This window comes from Salmo salar, chromosome ssa07, assembly GCF_905237065.1.
Source record: "Salmo salar chromosome ssa07, Ssal_v3.1, whole genome shotgun sequence".
NCBI lineage: Eukaryota > Metazoa > Chordata > Actinopteri > Salmoniformes > Salmonidae > Salmo > Salmo salar.
In genome coordinates this window covers 43,450,444-43,473,711 of record NC_059448.1, presented here as the reverse complement: position 1 = coordinate 43,473,711, position 23,268 = coordinate 43,450,444, and the positions used below count along the sequence as shown (strand labels likewise).

The 23,268-nt window shown below is 42.1% G+C and overlaps 1 protein-coding gene across 4 annotated transcripts in view; it reads left to right on the top strand.

Annotated features, from left to right (window-relative positions):
• Positions 1 to 1,850: 1,850 nt before the first annotated feature.
• Positions 1,851 to 23,268, top strand: part of LOC106609271 (Scm like with four mbt domains 2) — a 46,439-nt gene continuing 25,021 nt past the window's right edge. For 2 of the 4 annotated variants that reach the window (XM_014207880.2, XM_014207878.2), the window contains exons 1-5: positions 1,851 to 1,960; positions 6,865 to 7,041; positions 12,160 to 12,254; positions 15,172 to 15,412; positions 20,335 to 20,355. In XM_014207880.2, coding sequence (XP_014063355.1) covers positions 6,951 to 7,041; positions 12,160 to 12,254; positions 15,172 to 15,412; positions 20,335 to 20,355 — 448 coding nt within the window. In that variant the 5' untranslated portion in view covers positions 1,851 to 1,960; positions 6,865 to 6,950. The remainder of the gene's footprint in view (positions 1,961 to 6,864; positions 7,042 to 12,159; positions 12,255 to 15,171; positions 15,413 to 20,334; positions 20,356 to 23,268) is intronic. The other 2 variants (XM_014207881.2, XM_014207879.2) reach the window with 1 other exon arrangement.

The window sequence follows — 23,268 nt, the reverse complement described above, 5'->3', positions numbered from 1 at the left end:
TTTGTATGATTGTTCCGCAATTTAAAGCAATTGATTTTACTCAAAGTCTATACCAAACATCTTAGCCTGACATTTTTACAGGCCTAAAACCTCCACAATACACTGTTAAAGCTATAGTTCTCAAACAATCACACATAGTTTTAATGTACATTTATTTAGTCAAAAGAATATCTTCATAAGATATGATACCTAGTTCAAGACAGTTTAAAATGTGTTATATTTTATACTCTTATCATGTCTGTCTATTCCCATTCAGTTGGCGAGTGGGCCTACACACCCTCTACCACTAGAGGATAGTATTGACTATAGTAATGCTTGAACGCTATAACAATTATTTGATGAAATGAATAATCTTCCAAATAGAGTAGCCATGTTAAATATGTGTCAATAAGTGAGAGCAATAAAATGTCGACAGCCACTTCAGTACATGTAGGAATTCCCAAAAATGTGACAGTACAATAGGCCTGCTTCTAATGCAATATCCATTGAATGCGATGCTTTTGTTACATAGTCATGAAGATACACTGATCATATTATGGTTGATAATACAATTCAATTTCTGGAAACTTAAAATGTTCATGCCTTGCTGAGTTGCCTTCAATTTGGGACTTTGGAGACATGGGCCGAACTGGGACCATATGAAGCCCTTATACCCCAATTTGCTTCTGGACCCCATGAATACAAGGGTTTGGTTGACGGACAGAATGATCATGAGATACTCAGTTTTATCAATGCATTGCTTATCAATGAATGTCAATGGGTTTATCTCATGTAGGCTACTCTAAGTGTTTTAATAAAGTGCATAAACGTTTTCAGTTTTCAGTCAACACAAATTGAGCTGTTAAAAAACGATAGCTTTTTAACTTATCTTTTAAATGAATACCATAAAATAAATACGACTTCTGTACAGTATGTGACACTGAATTCCCTTGTAATCAGTAAGACTGTCTCTCGTACACACTAAACTTTGAGTTACGTTTCATTACATGTTGAATGGCATAATTCTTAATAAAAACACACAATTAACCGAAAGAAAAGGTTAGTATGTCAAGACACGACTGTAACAGTCAGAAACAGGGCCAATGTAATTCTCAAAGAAGGGGGTAGCACATGCATAGGCCTATACGTTTGTTTGTTCATTTATTTGAAAGTCAAATAGTTGTCAGACAAGCATTTTTGGCTCCAGGCTTAAACAGGTTTTTATATTTGACTATACAGTATGCCTATTGGCTTCTGTTGGGATTTGTGTATTGGACACTTATATTTCACATGTAAAAACACCCTTAATAGAGATAGCCGATTCCCATTTTTAAAACAATGAAAGAATTAGTCTCGACAATAAAAAACGTATTCGGAAATGTCATTACATCTATCATGAATTGAGCTCCCGAGTGGCGCAGCATCTAAGGCACTGCATCTCAGTGCTAAAGGTGTCACTACAGACCCTGGTTCGATTCCAGGCTGTATCACAACCGGCCGTGATTGGGTTTCCCATAGGGCGGAGCACAATTGGCCCAGCGTCGTCCTGGTTAGGGTTTGGCCGTGGTAGGCCGTCATTGTAAATAAGAATTTATTCTTAACTGACTTGCCTAGATAAATGAAGATAAAATATAAAAATTGGTTCAGAAGTGTAAAAATTGTGTCTTCATCATTGTGTAAACACACTGGTAACAATATCTATGTGTTGTGTATTTCAGCTATGAAAGACCGAGGGGTTAAAATATGGGGGTGGGTAGCCTACTTCGACATTCTATTTATAATTGGCAGAAAAAAAATCGTAACTGCACTAAAGGTCATTGAAGGAGTTGGCTTGAAAATAATCTGAAGATTTTTGGACATGCGCAGTTGTGGGATGCCATATTGGAACGAGCTCTGTGCTGTGCAGTTGAAAGACGTCGCTCGCTGGTTTCCACCGAACGAAAAAGGCTCGCAAATTAGACGCGAAAAAAACATCATTAAGGTAAGACAGGTGACAGGTTGACGCTTCTTTAAATATTTATGTTGGTTACTAATCCAGAGCCGTCGTTTTCTCGACGAAATATCTACCGTGAAAGGTTTTTCCTGGCTAAAACCTTTAACCAGTCCTACTCGAGGCTGTTTCTCTAGAAACATAAATACTGGCGCATTCAGGAGCCAAGTTGTTCAAAGTGTTTTTACGTGCGTAATTATAGCTTTCACATGCGGTTAGAACGTCGCTTCGTGGCACTTTCAATTTAGTTAGTATGATTGTTTTTCTTTATTTAATATAAACCTTGATGCAAAAATAAATTGGTTACATAAACATTTATTTTAATGCTTGCCGTGCGTAGGAAAAACACATTTCAATAAGCCTTATAAATGAATTTCCATCTAACGGTCTGCTTTCCACTGAAAACGATAAAATAGGGAAATGCTCATAAATTCACACCCCTGACTTCATTTTAAATGTTCATATTTACAGTTTAAACGTGTAGGTGTGTCACGTTTTTTCCACACATAGGTGCGCAAAGGCATCGGAAAATACCGGACATTGCCAATATGTCAAACCACTTTCAACATGGCGGGTTTTGGTGTGTAAAAAACTCCATGTAAAATCTTTGAATGAGGAAAAAATTAAATTACTGCAGTTAACCGTCCAGTTTCAGTTTCTTTTGATGCACATTAACAAGCTCTAATGAATTAAATTAGAAGTAGACGTTTAGCAATACCGTTAGAGTTTTTTTCCGCTGCAATACTTTGTGTGTAAAGTACATTAGCGAAGTGCCGTATACAAATGACTGACTGTGTAACGCACTGAGGACGTCGGCGACACCCGTATCCCACAAATGCACAGTACGCCTAGCTACATTTCCTGTTTCACTTTATCAGCATTAGCAGTTACAATCTATTTTTGTAATCGTTATTTAGTAGACATAGAATAATGGTGTGATGAACGGTTCCATTTGTTTTTTTAATCATCCATCAAGGTTTTAACATCCAACCTTGATGATTGTAAAATTGCACGAGGTAATTCTCCCAATCCGACGTTATGCCAAATTTGTATGATGAAGTTGCTAATTGGGTTAAACCGCGCATATATCCATTTAATTATTTATTTTTTATTGCGGGCGGTCAGCAAATCCGGAGTTTAGCTGCGCATTATTCTGATGATCCCTCTTCGGGATTACATTCGGCTCCATAATGAATATAAAAATAAAACCACGTTACGGAATGAACAGTGATGTGCATGTGCACACTCATGCGTATTCAGGCTGCCTAATGCCATAAAACCCCAAAACATGCGGCAGGTCGGGGCTCTCCGTCGGTGGCTCTCATGTGAGATCGTTTTGCCTTGGTACTGGTGTAGCATAGATGGAATGGAAGCAAGCAACATCATGGAGAAGATCTCGCCTCTTTACAGTAAAACCCTATGAAGTGTCCAGGGATCTGGTAAAGATGATCAAGGATGCATGGTTATTGATGGTTTTATTCATGTACTCCTCAGCGCCGTTCATAATCGATCTTTTGAAAGCACATGCCGTTGTATGTAAATGGTCCCGATAAGGTCCTAAAGGAAGAACAGATAAAACATTGACGGATTGGCTCTGCTTTGTGAGTGAAGACAACTTGCATTATTATCACACATTTAACGGTGATTTACATAACACAATGATATTGAAAACGGATGTATTAAGTCATCAGGTCAAGGTTGTGACTTGACATCGTCAGTTCAAAGGTGTCTGCTATAGTTTCAGGTGAAGTAATGGCAAGGTAACCACATCCCCAGGCTAATTGCTCATGGAAAGTGTGCGGCTGAATAGATTAATTGCAATGTAAAGAAAGCCAAATTTCGTTTTCTCCACTAAGAGTTCAGTGAGGTGTATGGATAAATGAATCACAGGAGTTTAAAATTGTTTTTTTATTTTTCTGACTCTATGTCTGAAGGAGAGATAATGAGTCACGTGGCCTAAGTCAGCATAACAGACACAACGTGCTCTGCGCAAAAAGGCTGTCCAATGATTTGGCCTACATCGGGATGATTTTTCTTCAAATATAAAGATATATTATACAACATGAAATTTGGATTAAGATCAAACAAGATCCATTTCCATCTATTTTCGATTATTTTTAAGTTTATGGAAAAAGTAATCATATAGACCCTTCTGGTGTGATGTTACTCAAACAATGGCTTGATGCTGGAGAAGTTGCCTGAAGCTGCTGTTGTAGGCAGTAGGCTGCCCATTAGTATGTTTTCTCATTGCCTCTGTGCATTGTGGCCTGTCTGTCTGTCTGCCTGGGGCAGTTGTTTGCTCTTCAGTCTTTTAAATATCTCAGTCAGCTGATCTCACACAGCATCACAGGCTGTTTAAGGAACACACCAGACTAGATGAGCCATAGAGACAAGACACTATATTCTACTGATATATTATACTAATGCATCATAGATACTGAGAAATCATGAAATCTTTCATTGGATGTGATACTGTAGATTACATAGTGAGTGATAAAACAGAAGTGTAGAAATCGTTGCGAGAGATCGTTACTCTTCACATGATAAATTGTGTCCAATTTTGATACCTACAAACCAAAACATGATGGGAGATAAGGAAGGACACACCCAGCCCAAATAGTGTTAGTTAATCTGTTAATTGCCCGTTATGTCTTTCTATTGTCCTGGTTGGGGTTTTAGAGAAAGGCAGCTAAGGGACAGAGCGTGTGGTGCATACTGGACTCATCAGGGCTAACCCAAAACACCGCCCCCCCCACCATCTCAATCTGATGAGGCTTTAACCAGGAAAGACCCGCGTCTCAGATTAAAACACAGATCAACCTAATCCCCAGGATCCAATCCATGCTGCTCACTGGGATGCTGGGGACCAATATGGACCAATATGTTTTCATTTAGTGGTTTAGTTAGGCTGCTTTTGGTTAAAAAAAAAAAAACTATTAGTGAAAAAAATAAATATCAGAATTGTACTGCCTGTGTAAACTCTGCCTTAGATCCTCCTGACTGAATGCTGTAATAGTGAACATTTTCAATTTATATCAGTGAGAACATTTCTGGGATAAGTGACCCTCTGTGAGATAAGTTGCTCGGTTCTCTAAATCTGGGATTTTCTCTGATTGTGTCCTAGACATTGTGGTTTATACTACATGTTAGTTATTTAATGGTCCTTGTTGCCTGTGATCTCTGATCGTTTCTGGTCCGAAGTCAGTAGATGGATCCTATGTTTGCGTCCCGGAGCATGTGGACTAGCAGACAGAGTGGAGAGGGACAGGGGGCACCTCATGTGAGTCCAATTAGACCAGCTTGTTGTTTACGCTATGGATAGATGTGTGTTTGGATCCCTGCGTGACGGAGGACCCATTCAGAAGGATTACATGTCGTGAAAGGGCACAGCTATGCAATGAAGCAACGAGTTGATTTCAATGCGTTGCCAATTATGTTCCTCATGCTATAAAAACGCATGATGACAAGCACAACATTGCCTATTGCTCTTTTGAATGGGGATTTGAATGCTTAGGCAAATTTGCGAAGTCTGCAGAGAGTTGTTTTTGTGTATTAGTTTGATTGAAGGGCATTGGTATGAATCTGCTCTATGAATCAGTGTTAATTGAACATTTGATGGAAGTGCGTGCAGTTACAGTGAGTCATTGTGGAGGCTGAGCGAAATGGCAGTTATCCCAAAATATCCCAAATGTAACCATGTGATCTGGGAAAGAGACAGAGTGGAAAAACAATAGGAACATATTTAGTTTGGTTTTTCTCTAAGATCGTTTAGATAAAACAAAAGTATGAGTAAATTATGACTAAGCGTTATGATTCCTATGCGAGCGATTCAAGCCATTTGAAATAACCTCTTCTTCCGTAATGGTTAATGTAACGCTGATCTCTGTGGCATGGTTTTATGAGGTTCTGCTGTGTCAGTCCTGTTCTTCTACCTTATTTCAACAGTGATTGGTTATCTCTTGTGGCTGAAGAGCTGTGCTGAGGTATGCAAATCCACGACAGCAGAAACTGCACATTGCTCTCGTAGACTGTACCAAGCAGAGGCATACAGTAGAAATGCACTGTGCTGAGCAGGTATTCTATGCTGTACAAATATAATTAGTAGAACAGAGGCTGTTCTATCTGTATGGTGGGCTGTTCTGTAGGTAAAACCTCTCGTTCTCTCAAACAGAGAATTAGTGAACATACAAGTTCAGTCAGGAGAAACGACAGGGATTATCCAGTCGCAGTACATTTTAATGACCTAAAACATGACATTTCCACCTTTTTTAGATTTTGTGGCATAGTGAAAGTTAAGATATCAGACAGGGGAGGTGATATAAATAATACTCTGAGTAAAAGAGAATGTTTTGGGATTTTCACCCTCCAGACATTCCCAAAAGGTCTTAATGATGAAATACCTATATATGTTATGTTGTAAATGTGAACATAAATTAATGTCCCCTATTTCAGATTACTCTGACGTTTTTCTTGCACTGTACCCAATGATTTATGAAAACTTGCTTGGTGAGTCGATGTACTCAATGTGGTTTTACAGACGTGTTAAATGCGTTTTATGTACACAATTTATTTGAATATTTATGAAATGCACATTGTTCGACTCCAACCCAATTCAATGCCTGGAACGAATGTGGGTGGAGCTATGTCTACATAAGGGTGCTAATAAAAATGTAAAGACTCACAAGCCCTGACGAAGGCATTGAGGCCGATACGTAAAGCTTAATAACGAGCAGTGATCCTATCAAGAGCAGTGTGCGGGTTTCTTCATTCTTCTCATCTGTATGGTCTGAAATAAATGCCCGTATTGTCTTTCGTTATTGTGGTCATTGTTAAGATGGACATGATGTGGATTTGAATGCTCCATACCGACTTAACTCCTCCTTTGTGTGACACAGTGGAGGAATGAGGGAGATGCAGTGAAGACTGAGGAGTCTGAAGACAGACGGACAAAGGGTAAAGGTTACCAGGAAGAGAGAGCAGGATGCAGTCCCGCCCACAGGACAGGCCGTTGGCCCTCTCCGCGGGGAAATCCCACAGCCCGACCAATGGGAGAGAAGAACAGGTGCACTCAGGTGAGGGATTTTACCTTCACTTTTTAATCTTCGATCCCTTCCTCATTTTTTTGTCTTCCATTGTTTTGATGACACGTGAAGGGCACAACCATTCATCTCCATTGTATCACAATCACAACAGGGGGTTGTGATTGTGATGAGCAGCCATCTTCCAATTTTTCCCATTCCTTTTTGACATGCCACACCATTGTTGACCTTCAACAAGGTCTCAGAATGCGTGTAGTGCAGGGCTATTTTTTTTAGGTTTGGATTATTCAGCATGAATCTGCAGCAGCCACTGTGTCAAGCTATGAGAGAATCTGGTCCAGTTTACCTGGTCAGTGGTGTGGGGAAGTATGAGCTGACTGTGGAGACATAGTTAGTTTCTCTGTCATGGTGTTCCTGTGTTCACTTCCTTGTTCTGTTCAGCCCTACAAGATGCTTCTTATCAGATGAACAGACTTGAAAAGTGGAACTCGGATTAAAAGAAATAGAAAACCGGAAAGTTTTGTTGGGCGGACATGAAAGAGGAAATACAACTCACCTAGGAGCGTTTTCTCAACACCACGGTTGATCTAACATATTGTTAATTATAAAACATATTTTAAAGGATTTTTAAAGTCCTTTTCTAAATCTCAAATACGCTTGAATGACACGGTTACCTTTTGTTAAAAGCAGTGTTCGTGACTCCTTTGAATCAGGTTGAGATGGATAGTGGACGTTATGACGTCATAGCCTTTAAAGGTCTGGGGATGGGGAGTGTGAACACACACACACACTGCTATGTGTAAGGGAGAAGAGCAAGCCTAGCAGATTCTTTTCAGAACGCCCCCGACTACAACAACCGGTAGTTTCCTCTCTCTCATTAGTGCAGGTTAAGTCCCACACAGTAAGTCCCATGAGACACAGCCTAGAGAGGAGAAACCACACAGCAGGAACAAGAGATGCAGATTCTCTCTCTCTTCTCTCTTCTCTCTTCTCTCTCTCTCTCTCTCTGTGAGAGGACTCATTATACCTTGTCCAAGTAACAGTCTCCCACGGGCAAATGAAACAGTTCTCACCTTGAGGAGAAACATTAGTGGCGTTACGTAAGACCTGGAACACACGCATAAAACTCACTAAAGATCAGATACATTTTCAAGTGACCTAATTTTGATTGGTTGAAAAGAGACTAAACTTAGTTTCAGCTGGTTGCTGCTGTGTTCTTTAGAAAGTTCCTTCCCCATAGATTTAGAGAAATGACATTGGTGTGTGTGATCAGGTCTCACCCTGCTTGTCTCATGAAATCTGTATGTTTTGTTTATGCTTATTATGACGTGTCTGTTTACACAGTGACTTTGATCGTTGCAGAATGAAGGCGGTCACATTTTTTTCCCACTCCACGCAAACTGTATTTCACCCCACTCTTTCGCTAGGGACTGAGGAAATATACTGTTTTGTTTACAACGTTCTTCCTGTTCCATTGCTTTTTCTCCACTGCATTGTCATTTATTCACATTTTATTTTACCTTTATTTTGACAGGGAATCGATGCTAAGACGAAGGTCTCTTTTCCAGATGAGCCCTGTTTAGCACAGGAATGCACATAAAAATACAATATACACATTAAACTACACATCCATATACACATTAAAATATACGTTATTACACATCAATACATGAAAAGCAAAACACAATCATAAAACACACATTATCCAGTAAAACAGGTCTCCTAAAAGCTGTCTGAAGTGCCCTAGAGGCAAAAATTCCTCCAGTTTTAAAGCGCATTGGGGATCATTCCACAAGTAAGGTGCAAAGTAACTAAAAGCAGATCTACCTAACTCAGCGGGGATCGAAGGGCTCTCCAGAGTTCGCCATCCCTAAGACCTTGTCTGGTATCTCGTACTTCTATAAGTAACGCTTCACAAAACCCACAGTACTGTACATATTGAGGTTTTGGGGTCACGGTTCAGTTTCAGTACAGCGGAAAATGAAATGCCATTCTCAATGTTCAGCATTCACAATGTTCCTGGCGTTGTCTGTTGTGACAGGATTGTTATGTTGGGCCTGTCAAGTTTCCACTCTGATGCTGCATTTGTAACCATGTGGGAGGTGGAAATGTACCAGTTGTGAAGTCGTAAATACCAGTTGGATGCGTTCATGTTATTTGAACTCGCTAATAAATTCAGATGGGCTAATGGCCAACAAACTGCGTCAACTATAAACTGAAAGTACAACTATCATGCTTGTAAACAAATTCTAGAGTTCAAAAACCACAATAATGGATTTATTTTAACTACAGAAAATACTGTTTTAAAGGCCATTTCCTTAGTAGGTGACGTCAGAGGTCACCATGTGGGAGAAGTGGGTGCTCAGGATGATAGACGAGTTTCCCACTAGTAATTAACACTTCCCACTTGGTTACGAACACACCATGACACTTTCTCGTTAAGTGCCAGATGCACAGTTGTGACTCTCAGAAAGAGGGCTTGTCTGTAGCATGGGACATCAACCATTCCGGGGTAATGTAATGGGCTGTCACTGTTTAGTGCCTTCACAGAGTGCATTGGCCAATTCATTGAAAGCGTTGGCTTGCTTACATAAAGCGGGGTACTACCTGTTTGCTGAAATGAGTGCAAGAGGGAAGTTTGTAACGTGGCTCGAGCACTATCACGAGGTGCTGAATCCCTCTGTTCTCAACCACCGAGGATGGGTGCATATCTGTGGCTATAAACCAAAGGCTCAAAAAATATAAACATAGTCTACCTATCACTCCTATCATTTCTTTGGCCCAGTCAGAATCAGCTGCCAAGGAATGCGTGAATGCAGAGGTGAGACGATGTTATGTTTCTTTGCGTTTCCGTCTTGCGCCGGTATACTGGGGCGACGTCAGCGTATGTCAACATATTTGAGGCGTTGGCAGCTGCATAGGCTATTCCCATTGAGTAGTGGCCACATACTGTTTTATCCACAACTCTCTGTCATCAGCGTTGTAATCTACTGGGAAGCCAAACTGGAGATTTAACCTCTATGGGCTAGGTGGGACGCAAGCGTCCCACCCGTGGTGCACTCCATCAACAGCAGGTGCATTTCAAGAGCGGCAAATTTGAATCCAAATAAATGTAAAAATTCAAATTTTTCAAACATACAACTATTTTACACCCTTTGAAAGATAAACATCTCCTTAATCTAACCACGTTTTACGATTTCAAAAAGGTTTTACGGCGAAAGCATAAATTTAGAGTATGTTAGGACAGTACATTTACAAGAGTTGTGTGTAATGTTTTGTCAATTCAAATACAGGGTCACCAAAACCATAAAACCAGCTAAAATGATGCACTAACCTTTTACAATCTCCATCAGATGACACTCCTAGGACATTATGTTAGACAATGCATGCATTTTTAGTTCTATCAAGTTCATATTTATATCCAAAAACAGCGTTTTACTATGGCATTGATGTTGAGGAAATCGTTTCCCTCCAATAACCGGCAGTCAAGTCAGCACCACAAATTAAATAATTAAAATTAAAAAACATTGGTAAAATATTATATTGTCATTTAAAGAATTATAGATTTACATCTCTTGAACGCAATCAACTTGCCAGATTTAAAAATAACCTTACTGGGAAATCACACTTTGCAATAATCTGAGCACTGCGCCCAGAAAAATACGCGTTGCGATACAGACTAGCCGTCATGTTGGGGAGATCTAAAATCGAAAATACTATGTAAATAATCCATTACCTTTGATTCTCTTCATCAGATGTCACTTCCAGGTATCACAGGTCCATAACGAATGTAGTTTTGTTCAAAAAAGCTCATCATTTATGTCCAAAAATCTCCATCTTGTTAGCACATGATCTAAGCCCGCCGGACTTCACTTCATGAACGAGGGGAAAAAAATATTTACGTTCGTTCAAACATGTCAAACGTTGTATAGCATAAATCATTAGGGCCTTTTTTAACCAGAACATGAATAATATTCAAGGTGGACGAATGCATTCTCTTTTATAACGTATTGGAACGAGGGTACCCAACATGAACTCGCGCGCCAGGTGTCTAATGGGCCATCATCGTTCCATGGCTCTTGTTCGGTCAGATCTCCCTCCAGAAGACTCAAAACACTTTGTAAAGGCTGGTGACATCTAGTGGAAGCAATAGGAAGTGCCAAAATATTCCTCAGCCCCTGTGTTTTTCAATGGCATAGGTTTAAAGGTAATACAACACATCAGGTATCCACTTCCTGTCAGAAAATGTCTCAGGGTTTTGCCTGCCAAATGAGTTCTGTTATACTCACAGACACCATTCAAACAGTTTTATAAACTTTAGGGTGTTTTCTATCCATATATAATAAGTATATGCATATTCTAGTTACTGGGTAGGATTAGTAACCAGATTAAATCGGGTACATTTTTTTATCCAGCCGTGCAAATACTGCCCCCTAGCCCTAACAGGTTTTAAACGATGATGGAGGATCCCCCAATTCAGGTATATCGCGCCTCACCAAGGACAGTTTGAAATGAGCCAATTAAGATTTACATTTTGGTTTACAACGTGCACATAGGCTCGAGTTGTTTGAACGGAATGGACTGGAAAAAAACCCAGCTCAGATTTACTGAAGAGACATAAGCCTAAAATGCAGCGTAGGCATTTGAATTGGACATTTATTCATTTACCAGACACTCTTATCCAGAGCAATTTACAGTAGTGAGTGCATACATCTTTCCCCGTACTGGTCCCCCCGTGGGAATCGAACCCACAACCTTGGCATTGCAAGCGCCATGCTCTACCAACTGAGCCACACGGGACCTCTGAAAGTGTATAGGGCTAGTGTTTATATTATTTTATGTATTCATTCGGGTTCACAGTGTGAACCGAACTTTGATACAGAATGCAGGGATGTGTATTGAACCTATCGCCTGCAATTAATGATGAAAACTGCGTCCAATGGCTTCAATATCGTGGCAGCTGCATTCATATAGACGATATCCCCCTAGTCTATAACCGGTATGAATGTCGACTGAACGATTTGTTTCTGCTATTTAATGAAATAAAACATGTCATTATTGAGTGTGATGCTGTTATGCTTGTATTTATGGTGTGTTTTGTGACTGGGTTGGTGGCAGTCAAAATGATTGACGGTGCTTTCTTCCTATCAGACGCGGACTCCATGGAGGAAGAGGCAGACTTTAATTGGGAGGAGTACCTAGAGGAGACGGGGGCGACCGCTGCACCCCACACCGCTTTCAAACATGTGAGTGAGAAGCACACGTTTACATTTCCATAACCCTCACAACATCTTGTAAATACTGTTATTGAATGAGTGGCAATCACGCAAATCCGTTTAAACATGTGTTTGAGTGAGAATGTACTTTAGCTAATGATGTTAAACGGTGTAGTTAGGCTCATAGGCTCAGGCATGACTTACCTGCTGAAGACCACACTCAAATAGTCCCATATTCACAGTCACTGCTGTTCACTCAGACTCGCATACCAAAGATGACAGACCCTGCATCCTCATTGTTGCGTCTGTGCTTTCAGAAAGTATTCAGACCACTTGACCCTTTCCACGTTTTGTTACGTTACAGCCTTATTGTAAAATTGATTAAATCGTTTTTCCCCCCCTCATCAATCTACACACAATACCCCATAATGACAAAGAAATAATTGAAATATCACCCTTACATTAGTATTCAGAGCCTTTCCTCAGTCCTTTGTTGAAGCACCTTTGGCAGGGGTTACAGCCTCGAATCTTCATGGATATGACGCTACAAGCTTGGCAAACTCCAAGCGGGCTTTGGTGCCTTTTACTGAGGAGTGACTTCCGTCTGGCCACTACCATAAAGGCCTGATTGGTGGAGTGCTGTAGAGATGATTGTCCTTCTGGAAGGTTCTCCCATCCCCACAGAGGAACTCTAGAGCTCTGTCAGAGTGACCATCGGTTTCTTGGTCACCTCCCTGACCAAGGCCCTTCTCTCCCGGTTGCTCAATTTGGCCGGGAGGCCAGCTCTAGGAAGTCTTGGTGGTTCCAAACTTCTTCCATTTAAGAATGATGGAGGCCACTGTGTTCTTGTGGACCTTCAATAGTGCAGACATTTTTTGGTACCCTTCCCCAGATTTGTGCCTCGACACAATTCTGTCTCGGAGCTCTACGGACAATTCCTTCTACCTCATGGCTTGTTTTTTTGCTCTGATATGCACTGTCAACTGTGGACAGATGTGTGCCTTTCCAAATCATGTCCAGTCAATTGAATTTACCACAGGTGGACTCCAAGTTGTAGAAACATCTCAAGGATGATCAATGGAAACAGGAGCTCAATTCTGAGTCTCATAGCAAAGGGTCTGAATACGTATGTAAATAAGGTATTTATGGGTTTTTTTGTAACAATTTCTAAACCTGTTTTCAATTGTCATTATGGGGTATTGTGTGGTAGGTTGATTTTTTATTTATTTAGTCAATTTTAGAATAAGGCTGTAACCAAACAGAATGTGGAAAAAGGGAAGGGGTCTGAACACTTTCCCAATGTGCTGTACACAGTGCATGTGTATTTTGGCGTCATACACACGGAAATTCCTGTGACATTTAGCATTGAACACAACCCACAAAATTACTCCGAGATTATAACTCAAGCTCCATGGAAGTTGGAAAAAGATGGAAAAAGGCACGTATCCCTTTATATCCCTCAAACTCAACTCTGGACCTGGAATCCAGTGCCACTGCCGTTTTTCATTGTTCCCCTCTAAGGGAGAGATTTAGACCTGGGACACCAGGTGCAGGTGGGTGCAATTAATGATCAGGTAGAACAGAAAACCAGCAGGCTCTGGACCTCGTTGGGTAAGAGTTGAATACCCCTGCCTTGTACGTTACAGTACTCCCCAGTCTAGCCTGGTGTAGTGTCAGACTGCCAGTAGTAGTAGTGAAGCCTGATGGAACAGCTGTCTATCTTAAGGAGGCCCGCCACACAGCTGCAGGGGACTGTGGGAAAAGAGAATGCATAAGTAATCCTACATAATGTAGCAGAAAGAAAGGAGCGTACAGTATGGAAGTAGACCTTCAGTGGGTTTAATGACGTTGACTGATTTCATAGATGTCAGTTTAAGCGGGCTCGAGCTCTGTGTGTGAACTGAAGTCCGTGAGGGGTGCGCTGATGTGATTGCCCGGTTGGACACATCAAAGATCATCGTATTTGAATGGGAGTGTTGTTGGTAAGTGGATTGTCACATTAAAAAGAGCATGATTTTCCCCTGAAAATGTGATTCTGTGAAATAGTGAAATATCTCTCATGCTCTCAACAGACCTAGTGCCACTTGAAACAGTGATTCCTTGTGGGCTCGCTCTCTCTCTCTCTCGCAGTCTCTCTCTCTCTCTCTCTCTCTCTCTCTCTCTCTCTCTCTCTCTCTCGCTGTCTTTCTCTCTTTGTCTCTCTTGCTGTCTTTCTTTGTCTCTCTTTGTCTCTGTCTCTGTCTCTCTCTCCGCCTCTGCCTCTCTTACATAAGCCATCCAGTGTGATACAGCATATTTGATTTGTTTTTCTCAGGAAGTCATGAGGCCATTTGCATTGTTTTTAGTTCTAAGATGTTGGCCTTTCTCCAGTAACACAGGCAGTGTGTGCACGTGCGTGCATTTGTGTGTTGTGTTTTATATAATGGGTTTTAGATATGTGTGAGTGCAGCCTGTGGCTATGGTTGAAACATTACATTATCCATTTCCTGGTACTAGCCCTTTATATATGTTCTCTCTCTCTCTCTCTCTCTCGCCCTCATGTTCTCTCTGTGAGTCACTGTCCGCAAGGCCAGATTGTTTAGGATATTCAAAGTGGTTGAAAGTTCAGTGGAACGATAAATGACCCTGGACCCTTGTGAACAAACAGATTCCTAAACAGATAGTGGGTGGGGAGCTTTTGGGAATCACCTGTGTCATACCTGTTCATTACTTGTGGCCCACCTGTGTTTTACTCTGTCAATCATGGCTCAGGGAGCCAGTTAGACGTCCCTCATTTTGGATGTAGACCTGTGATGTCATTCACTTTAGAATGTCAATGTATAGAGGTGCTTTATCTCAACCAATGCACTTGATTTACCTCTTAAGTACAAGCCCATTATAATCAAGCTCACCTGTCAGTGAGGGCGGGCTCTTGTATGACATGGTGCTCTCTGTATGGTCCTCGCAGGTGGACATCAGCCTACAGAGCAGCTTCCAGCCGGGGATGAAGCTGGAGGTGGCCAATAAGAGCAGCCCAGACACCTACTGGGTGGCCACCATCGTCACCACCTGTGGCCAGCTGCTGCTGCTGCGCTTCAGTGGCTACGGAGATGACCGCAAGGCCGACTTCTGGTGTGATGTCATGACCGCCGAACTCCACCCAGTAGGCTGGTGCTCCCAGAACAACAAGACCCTCCAACCCCCTGAAGGTAGGGACACCACCTGGGAACACACACACACACACACACACACACACACACACACACACACACACACACACACACACACACACACACACACACACACACACACACACACACACAGAGCGGTGAGTTTATTTGATCACACACACTTTATAAACTAAGCAAAATAAGAAAGGTCCTCTCACTGTCAACTGCGTTTATTTTCAGCAAACTTAAGATGTGTAAGTATTTGTTGAACATAACAAGATTCAACAACTGAGATATAAACTGAACAAGTTCCACAGACCCACTCTTCCACCAGGGCACCTGCAAGTTCCCGGACATTTCTGGGGGGAATGGCCCTAGCCCTCACCCTCCGATCCAACAGGTCTCAGACGTGCTCAATGGGAATGAAATCCGGTCTCTTGGCTGGCCATGGCATTGGAAATCAGCACAGAAGAGCATATGGCTGGTGGCATTGTCAGCTGGAGGGTCTGTCAGGAGAGCCTGCAGAAAGGGTACCACATGGAGTCCGTAACACACAGGTAGCCTGCAATGACGTCAGCAATGATGCTGTGACACACCGCCCCAGACCATGACAGACCCTCCACCTCCAAATCGATCCCGCTCCAGAGTACAGGCCTCGGTGTAACGCTCATTCCTTCGACAATAAACACGAATCCGACCATCACCCCTGGAGAGACAAAACCGCAACTCGTCAGTGAAGAGCACTTTTTGCCGGTCCTGTCTGGTCCTGCGACGGTGGGTTTGTGCCCATAGGCGATGTTGTTGCCGGTGATGTCTGGTGAGGACTTGCCTTACAACAGGCCTACCAGCCCTCAGTCCAGCCTCTCTCAGCCTATTGCGGACAGTCTGAGCGCTGATGGAGGGATTGTGCGTTCCTGGTGTAACTCGGGCAGTTGTTGTTGCCATCCTGGACCTTTCCCGCAGGTGTGATGTTCGGATGTACCGATCCTGTGCAGGTGTTATTACACATGGTCTGCCACTGCGAGGACAATCAGCTGTCCGTTCTGTCTCCCTGTAGTGCTGTCTTAGGCGTCTCACAGTACGGACATTGCGATTTATTGCCCTGGCCACATCTGCAGTCCTCATGCCTCCTTGCAGGATGCCTAAGGCATCTTCACGCAGATGAGCAGGGATCCTGGGCATCTTTCTTTTGGTATTTTTCAGAATCAGTAGAAAGGCCTCTTTAGTGTCCTAAGTTTCCATAACTGACCTTAATTGCCTACCGTCTGTAAGCTGTTAATCTTAACGACCGTTCCACAGGTGTATGTTCATTAATAGTTTATGGTTCATTGAACAAGCATGGGAAACAGTGTTTAAACCCTTTACAATGAAGATCCATGAAGTTATTTGGATCTTTACGAATTATGTTTGAAAGACAGGGTCTGTAAGAGGGACGTTTTTTTGCTCAGTTTATTTGCGTTTTACACTTGAATACGCGCATCTTAGCCTATAGTGTATAAACACACCCTCTTCATCTGTGGCTTTATAGCTCATATACTGAACTCACACCTGTAGCTGGACTTTACCTGACCTCCTAGTATAATACAACACCTGTAGCTGGACTTTACCTGACCTCCTAGTATAATACAACACCTGTAGCTGGACTTTACCTGACCTCCTAGTATAATACAACACCTGTAGCTGGACTTTACCTGACCTCCTAGTGTAATACAACACCTGTAGCTGGACTTTACCTGACCTCCTAGTATAATACAACACCTGTAGCTGGACTTTACCTGACCTCCTAGTATAATACAACACCTGTAGCTGGACTTCAGCTGACCTCCTAGTATAATACAACACCTGTAGCTGGACTTTACCTGACCTCCTAGTATAATACAACACCTGTAGCTGGACTTTACCTGACCTCCTAGTATAATACAACACCTGTAGCTGGACTTTACCTGACCTCCTAGTATAATACAACACCTGTAGCTGGACTTTACCTGACCTCCTAGTATAATACAACACCTGTAGCTGGACTTTACCTGACCTCCTAGTATAATACAACACCTGTAGCTGGACTTTACCTGACCTCCTAGTATAATACAACACCTGTAGCTGGACTTTACCTGACATCCTAGTATAATACAACACCTGTAGCTGGACTTTACCTGACCTCCTAGTATAATACAACACCTGTAGCTGGACTTTACCTGACCTCCTAGTATAATACAACACCTGTAGCTGGACTTTACCTGACCTCCTAGTATAATACAACACCTGTAGCTGGACTTTACCTGACCTCCTAGTATAATACAACACCTGTAGCTGGACTTTACCTGACCTCCTAGTATAATACAACACCTGTAGCTGGACTTTACCTGACCTCCTAGTATAATACAACACCTGTAGCTGGACTTTACCTGACGACCTAGTATAATACAACACCTGTAGCTGGACTTTACCTGACCTCCTAGTATAATACAACACCTGTAGCTGGACTTTACCTGACCTCCTAGTGTAATACAACACCTGTAGCTGGACTTTACCTGACCTCCTAGTATAATACAACACCTGTAGCTGGACTTTACCTGATCTCCTAGTATAATACAACACCTGTAGCTGGACTTTACCTGACCTCCTAGTATAATACAACACCTGTAGCTGGACTTTACCTGACCTCCTAGTATAATACAACACCTGTAGCTGGACTTTACCTGACCTCCTAGTATAATACAACACCTGTAGCTGGACTTTACCTGACCTCCTAGTATAATACAACACCTGTAGCTGGACTTTACCTGACCTCCTAGTATAATACAACACCTGTAGCTGGACTTTACCTGACCTCCTAGTATAATACAACACCTGTAGCTGGACTTTACCTGACCTCCTAGTATAATACAACACCCGTAGCTGGACTTTACCTGACCTCCTAGTATAATACAACACCCGTAGCTGGACTTTACCTGACCTCCTAGTATAATACAACACCTGTAGCTGGACTTTACCTGACCTCCTAGTATAATACAACACCTGTAGCTGGACTTTACCTGACCTCCTAGTATAATACAACACCTGTAGCTGGACTTTACCTGACCTCCTAGTATAATACAACACCCGTAGCTGGACTTTACCTGACCTCCTAGTATAATACAACACCCGTAGCTGGACTTTACCTGATCTCCTAGTATAATAAAACACCTGTAGCTGGACTTTACCTGACCTCCTAGTATAATACAACACCTGTAACTGGACTTTACCTGACCTCCTAGTATAATACAACACCCGTAGCTGGACTTTACCTGATCTCCTAGTATAATACAACACCCGTAGCTGGACTTTACCTGACCTCCTAGTATAATACAACACCTGTAGCTGGACTTTACCTGACCTCCTAGTATAATACAACACCTGTAGCTGGACTTTACCTGACCTCCTAGTATAATACAACACCTGTAGCTGGACTTTACCTGACCTCCTAGTATAATACAACACCTGTAGCTGGACTTTACCTGACCTCCTAGTATAATACAACACCTGTAGCTTGTAGAGACCCCAATAAAACCTGTTCACACAGACCGACAGTGCACCCTGTCCCAAGACACACACACACACACACACACACACACACACACACACACACACACACACACACACACACACACACACACACACACACACACACACACACAGTCTCAGCCTGTTATGACACCATGCCCTGCCCTGGCCCAGCCCATGTGTCAATAAGAGAGTGAGCTCATTCTGCCTAGTCAGCCAACACACAACAGCTGACTGCACTGTCCAGTCAAACCTGCCCACACACAACTAACACCCAAATACATTCAGAAACACATACACACACTCAATTTAACCTGATGTAATATTAGCCACGCTAAATACAGAAAGTCACCCTTTCTCCACCTCTGATGCTCTAGCTAACCTGACATTCTCCCTTCCACCCCCTGATCCTTCTGTTTCATCCCTTCCAAAGCTTGTCAAAAATAAATCCCATCTATAATTTAGCATCTGTAATTTAGCATCCGATCCTCCTTTCAGCGGCCGTTCTAGAAGAGGCATTTTCACACCGGATCATCTCATCCACTTGACTCACCCTCCATAACAGAGCTTTGATGTATTTATGCTGATTTTTGGGAGTGTTTTTTTGTTAAGGAGACTATAGCTGAATTTGCTTCTACCTGACTTTTTTCACACAGCAATCTTTACCTGGTAGCAAATCTCGCTCCGGGGTAAAAATAAGACTGTGTAAAAAAATAAATGTATAATAATAATAAAAGACCTATAGAAACTGCAGCAGCGGGGGATAAAATGTGCTAGATTTTTATGTAGCTTTAATTGACCTTTTAACACATACACTGGAGCGTGAGTGGCCACAAGAGACACATAGAGTATCTCTCTGTTGGCAGAGAGCTGATGGGTTGAGGGGACTGAATGGCAATGAAATGGACCATGCATGTAATAACCATGCATGTTTAGTGGGTTAGATGACACCCAAGGGACTGGGTAGTTGACACACACCATAGCACGCACACAAACACTCTCGTTTAGATTTGACTCAAGAGATTTTGCGTTTATGGGTTTGTCTATAATAAGGGTTTGCATGAGAGGTGGACACAGACTGTTGGTGGGAGTGTATGTGTGTTTGCTTGCTACTGTATGCGGCTTAGTGAATAGGGCTGGTAGACCTCATGTATTTGCAGAACAGGATCAGGTGGGGAGTGGAAGGCTGTAGTGTCTCACTAAGCTGAGAAAGTAATATTTGGTTACATTTAGACAACCTTTCCTCTTGTTTTCTCCTTGATACGATAATTGATCAAATTAGTGATTGTCCTCTTCATTTCTATTTGTCATCAAGCCTCTTGCATCACGCCAAGCAAAGTGTGTGTATGCGTATATGCATTCTTTCGTATGTGTGTGTTTCTATGTTACAGTTACCTTTATTTCTTTTTGTTTCTCAGATAACGTTTACCTAAGAAAAGGTAAGCAGCCTTCCTGACTAACTCGCCTGCCTGCCTGCTGGCTCTTCTCAGCAAAGAAAAGTCTAAATGGGATCCTTGGGGCGTCCAACTCCGTCACCCAATTGGAGTTGACATTTAAAACGGTTGTTAGGGTTAGCTAGGGTTATGGTTAGGTTAAGGGTAGGTTAGGGGTTAGGTTTAGGGTAGGGACGTCCCAAGGATTCTGCATATCACTAACCTTCTCAGCATTGCATGTGTGCTTCCTTCTCCTCCTTCCTGTCAGCTTACAGGAAGTTGCCTCAGAGTTTGTTTGACTCGTATACCCCCCCACCCTCTGTCTTTCTGCATGCCCCTCTGTATTTCCCCATTTCTGCACCTCTCCCCCACCTATTATTTTGGAGGGAAAGATGTCACTTCTATCTGTATTAGGGCGGTTCTTGAATTACAGTGGCATTTGGGCATGACATTTTGGTAACATGAAATGTACCTCCTTAGGTAAATTAGGATTTTTTTAAATGGAGGCCACAAATTCTCAAATCTAAGGTCATCAAACCTTAAAAAATAATTTACTGTGATATGATTAATCATTTTACTCATGTTATTTCCTTTCATTTAAATGAACTAACGCCAAGTGACACTTTGGATTTAGACACCCCAAAGTATTAATGGAATCCTCAAATGTATGGCATTCTAACGGTGTGATATGGTAATAACTTTCTTTAATATAGACCTGTTCTCCGATAACAGTTTGCCACTGAAACTACTTCAGTATTTTTTTTTTGTATCTGTACATTACTTTTCTATTTATATTTTAGACAACTTTTACATTACTACATTTCTAAAGAAAATGATGTCATTTTTACCGTCTGGTTTGCTTAATATAAGGAATATAAAATGATTTATACTTTTACTTAGTATATATTTGAGCAATTACATTTACTTTTGATACTTAAGTATATTTAAAACCAAATACTTTTATACTTTTACTCAAGTAGGATTTTACTGGGGGACTTTCACTTTTACTTGAGTCATTTTCTATTAAGGTATCTTTACTTTTACTCATGCTGCTTATGCCAAATCCTGACTCTGCCATCAGCATGACGCAACAGGGACCGGGATTGCATGCCCACTGAAGCTGCTTCTTGTTTTTAGCTGATAGGAGTGGAACCCGGTGTGGTCTGCTGCAATAGCCCATCTGTGACGAGGACCGACGAGTTGTGCATTCCATTCTGCACACCACTGTTGTACTACGCCGTTATTTGCCTGTTGGTGGCCCGCCTGTTAGCTTGCGCGATTCTTGCCGTTCTCCTTCGACCTCTCATCAGCGAGCTGATGTCCACAGGACTGCCCCTGATTGGATGTTTTTGGTTTGTCGCACCATTCTCGGTAAACCTTAGACAAAGTCGAGCTTGAAAAGCCCAGGAGGCCGGCCGTTTCTGAGAGCCTAGAACCGGTGTGCCTGGCACAGACAATCATACCACCCTCAGTCGCTTAGGTCACTAGTTATTCCCATTCTAACGTTCAATCGAACAGTAAATGGATGTCTGTCTGCCTGCTTTATATAGCAAGCCACATCCACGTGACTCACTGTCTGTAGGAGCGAACCATTTTTGTGAATGGGGTGGTGTACCTAAAAAGACTGGCCACTGAGTGTATGTTTTCTTAATAAATAACAGTTAAATAAAACCTAAAATGCATTATTTGTTTACATTTACATTTAAGTCATTTAGCAGATTTGTTTAACATTTAACAGATTTGATTTAACATTTGTCATGTTAAATCATTTTTAAATGGTGCCAAAGTCAAGCAACAGCATTTACCACCACAATTCAAGAATGACCCATTTATTTATTTTTATCCTAGCAACGGTATTCTCAAGTTTAGGATGTGCATATCACCTTCCCGTTCCACAAGTGTGTATTACCAGAATTAAACTCTCTCAGACCATCTTCCACTAGACAGCATGTGTCTCAGCCTAGAATCTTAGCTTGTCTAGACACTGCTGACACTCTGCCTGCTCGGCACATTCTAAGACACATTCTCAAAATTCACCAGGATTCCTACTCCAGAATGACCTGTGTGTGTGTGTGTGTGTGTGTGTGTGTGTGTGTGTGTGTGTGTGTGTGTGTGTGTGTGTGTGTGTGTGTGTGTGTGTGTGTGTGTGTGTGTGTGTGTGTGTGTGTGTGTGTGTGTGTGTGTGTGTGTGTGTGAGGCTCTACATTTTATATTTTTAATTGGTAGCACTGGTGCGCCTAACTTAAAGTTAGAAGCACCACTCTTAAATGTGCACACAACGCCACAGATGTCTTCAGTTTTAAGGGAGCATGCAATTGGCATGCTGATTGCAGGAATGTCCACCAGAGCTGTTGCCAGAGAATTTTAATGTTCATTTCTCTACTATAAGCCGACTCCAACGTCATTTTAGAGAAACGTCCAACCGGTCTCACAACCGCAGACCACGTGTAACCATGCAAGCCTAGGACCTCCCCATCCGGCTTCTTCACCTGTGGTATCGTCTGAGACCAGCCACCCAGACAGCTGATGAAACTGTGGGTTTGCACAACCGAAGAATTTCTGCACAAACTGTCTCAGGGGAGCTAATCTAAATGCTCGTCGACCTCACCGGGGTCTTGACCTGACTGCAGTTCGGTGTCGTAACCTACTTCAGTCGGTAAATGCTCACCTTCGATGGCCAATGGTTTCACCTGGGCGAGCGGTTTGCTGATGTCAGCGTTGTGAACTGAGTGGTCCAAGGTGGCGGTAGGGTTATGGTATGGGAAGGCATAAGCTACGGACATTTTATCGATGGCATTATGGCAATTTGAATACACAGAGATACCGTGACGAGATCCTGAGTCCCATTGTCGTGCCATTCATCCGCCGCCATCACCTCATGTTTCAGCATGATCATGCACGGCCCCATGTCACAAGGAT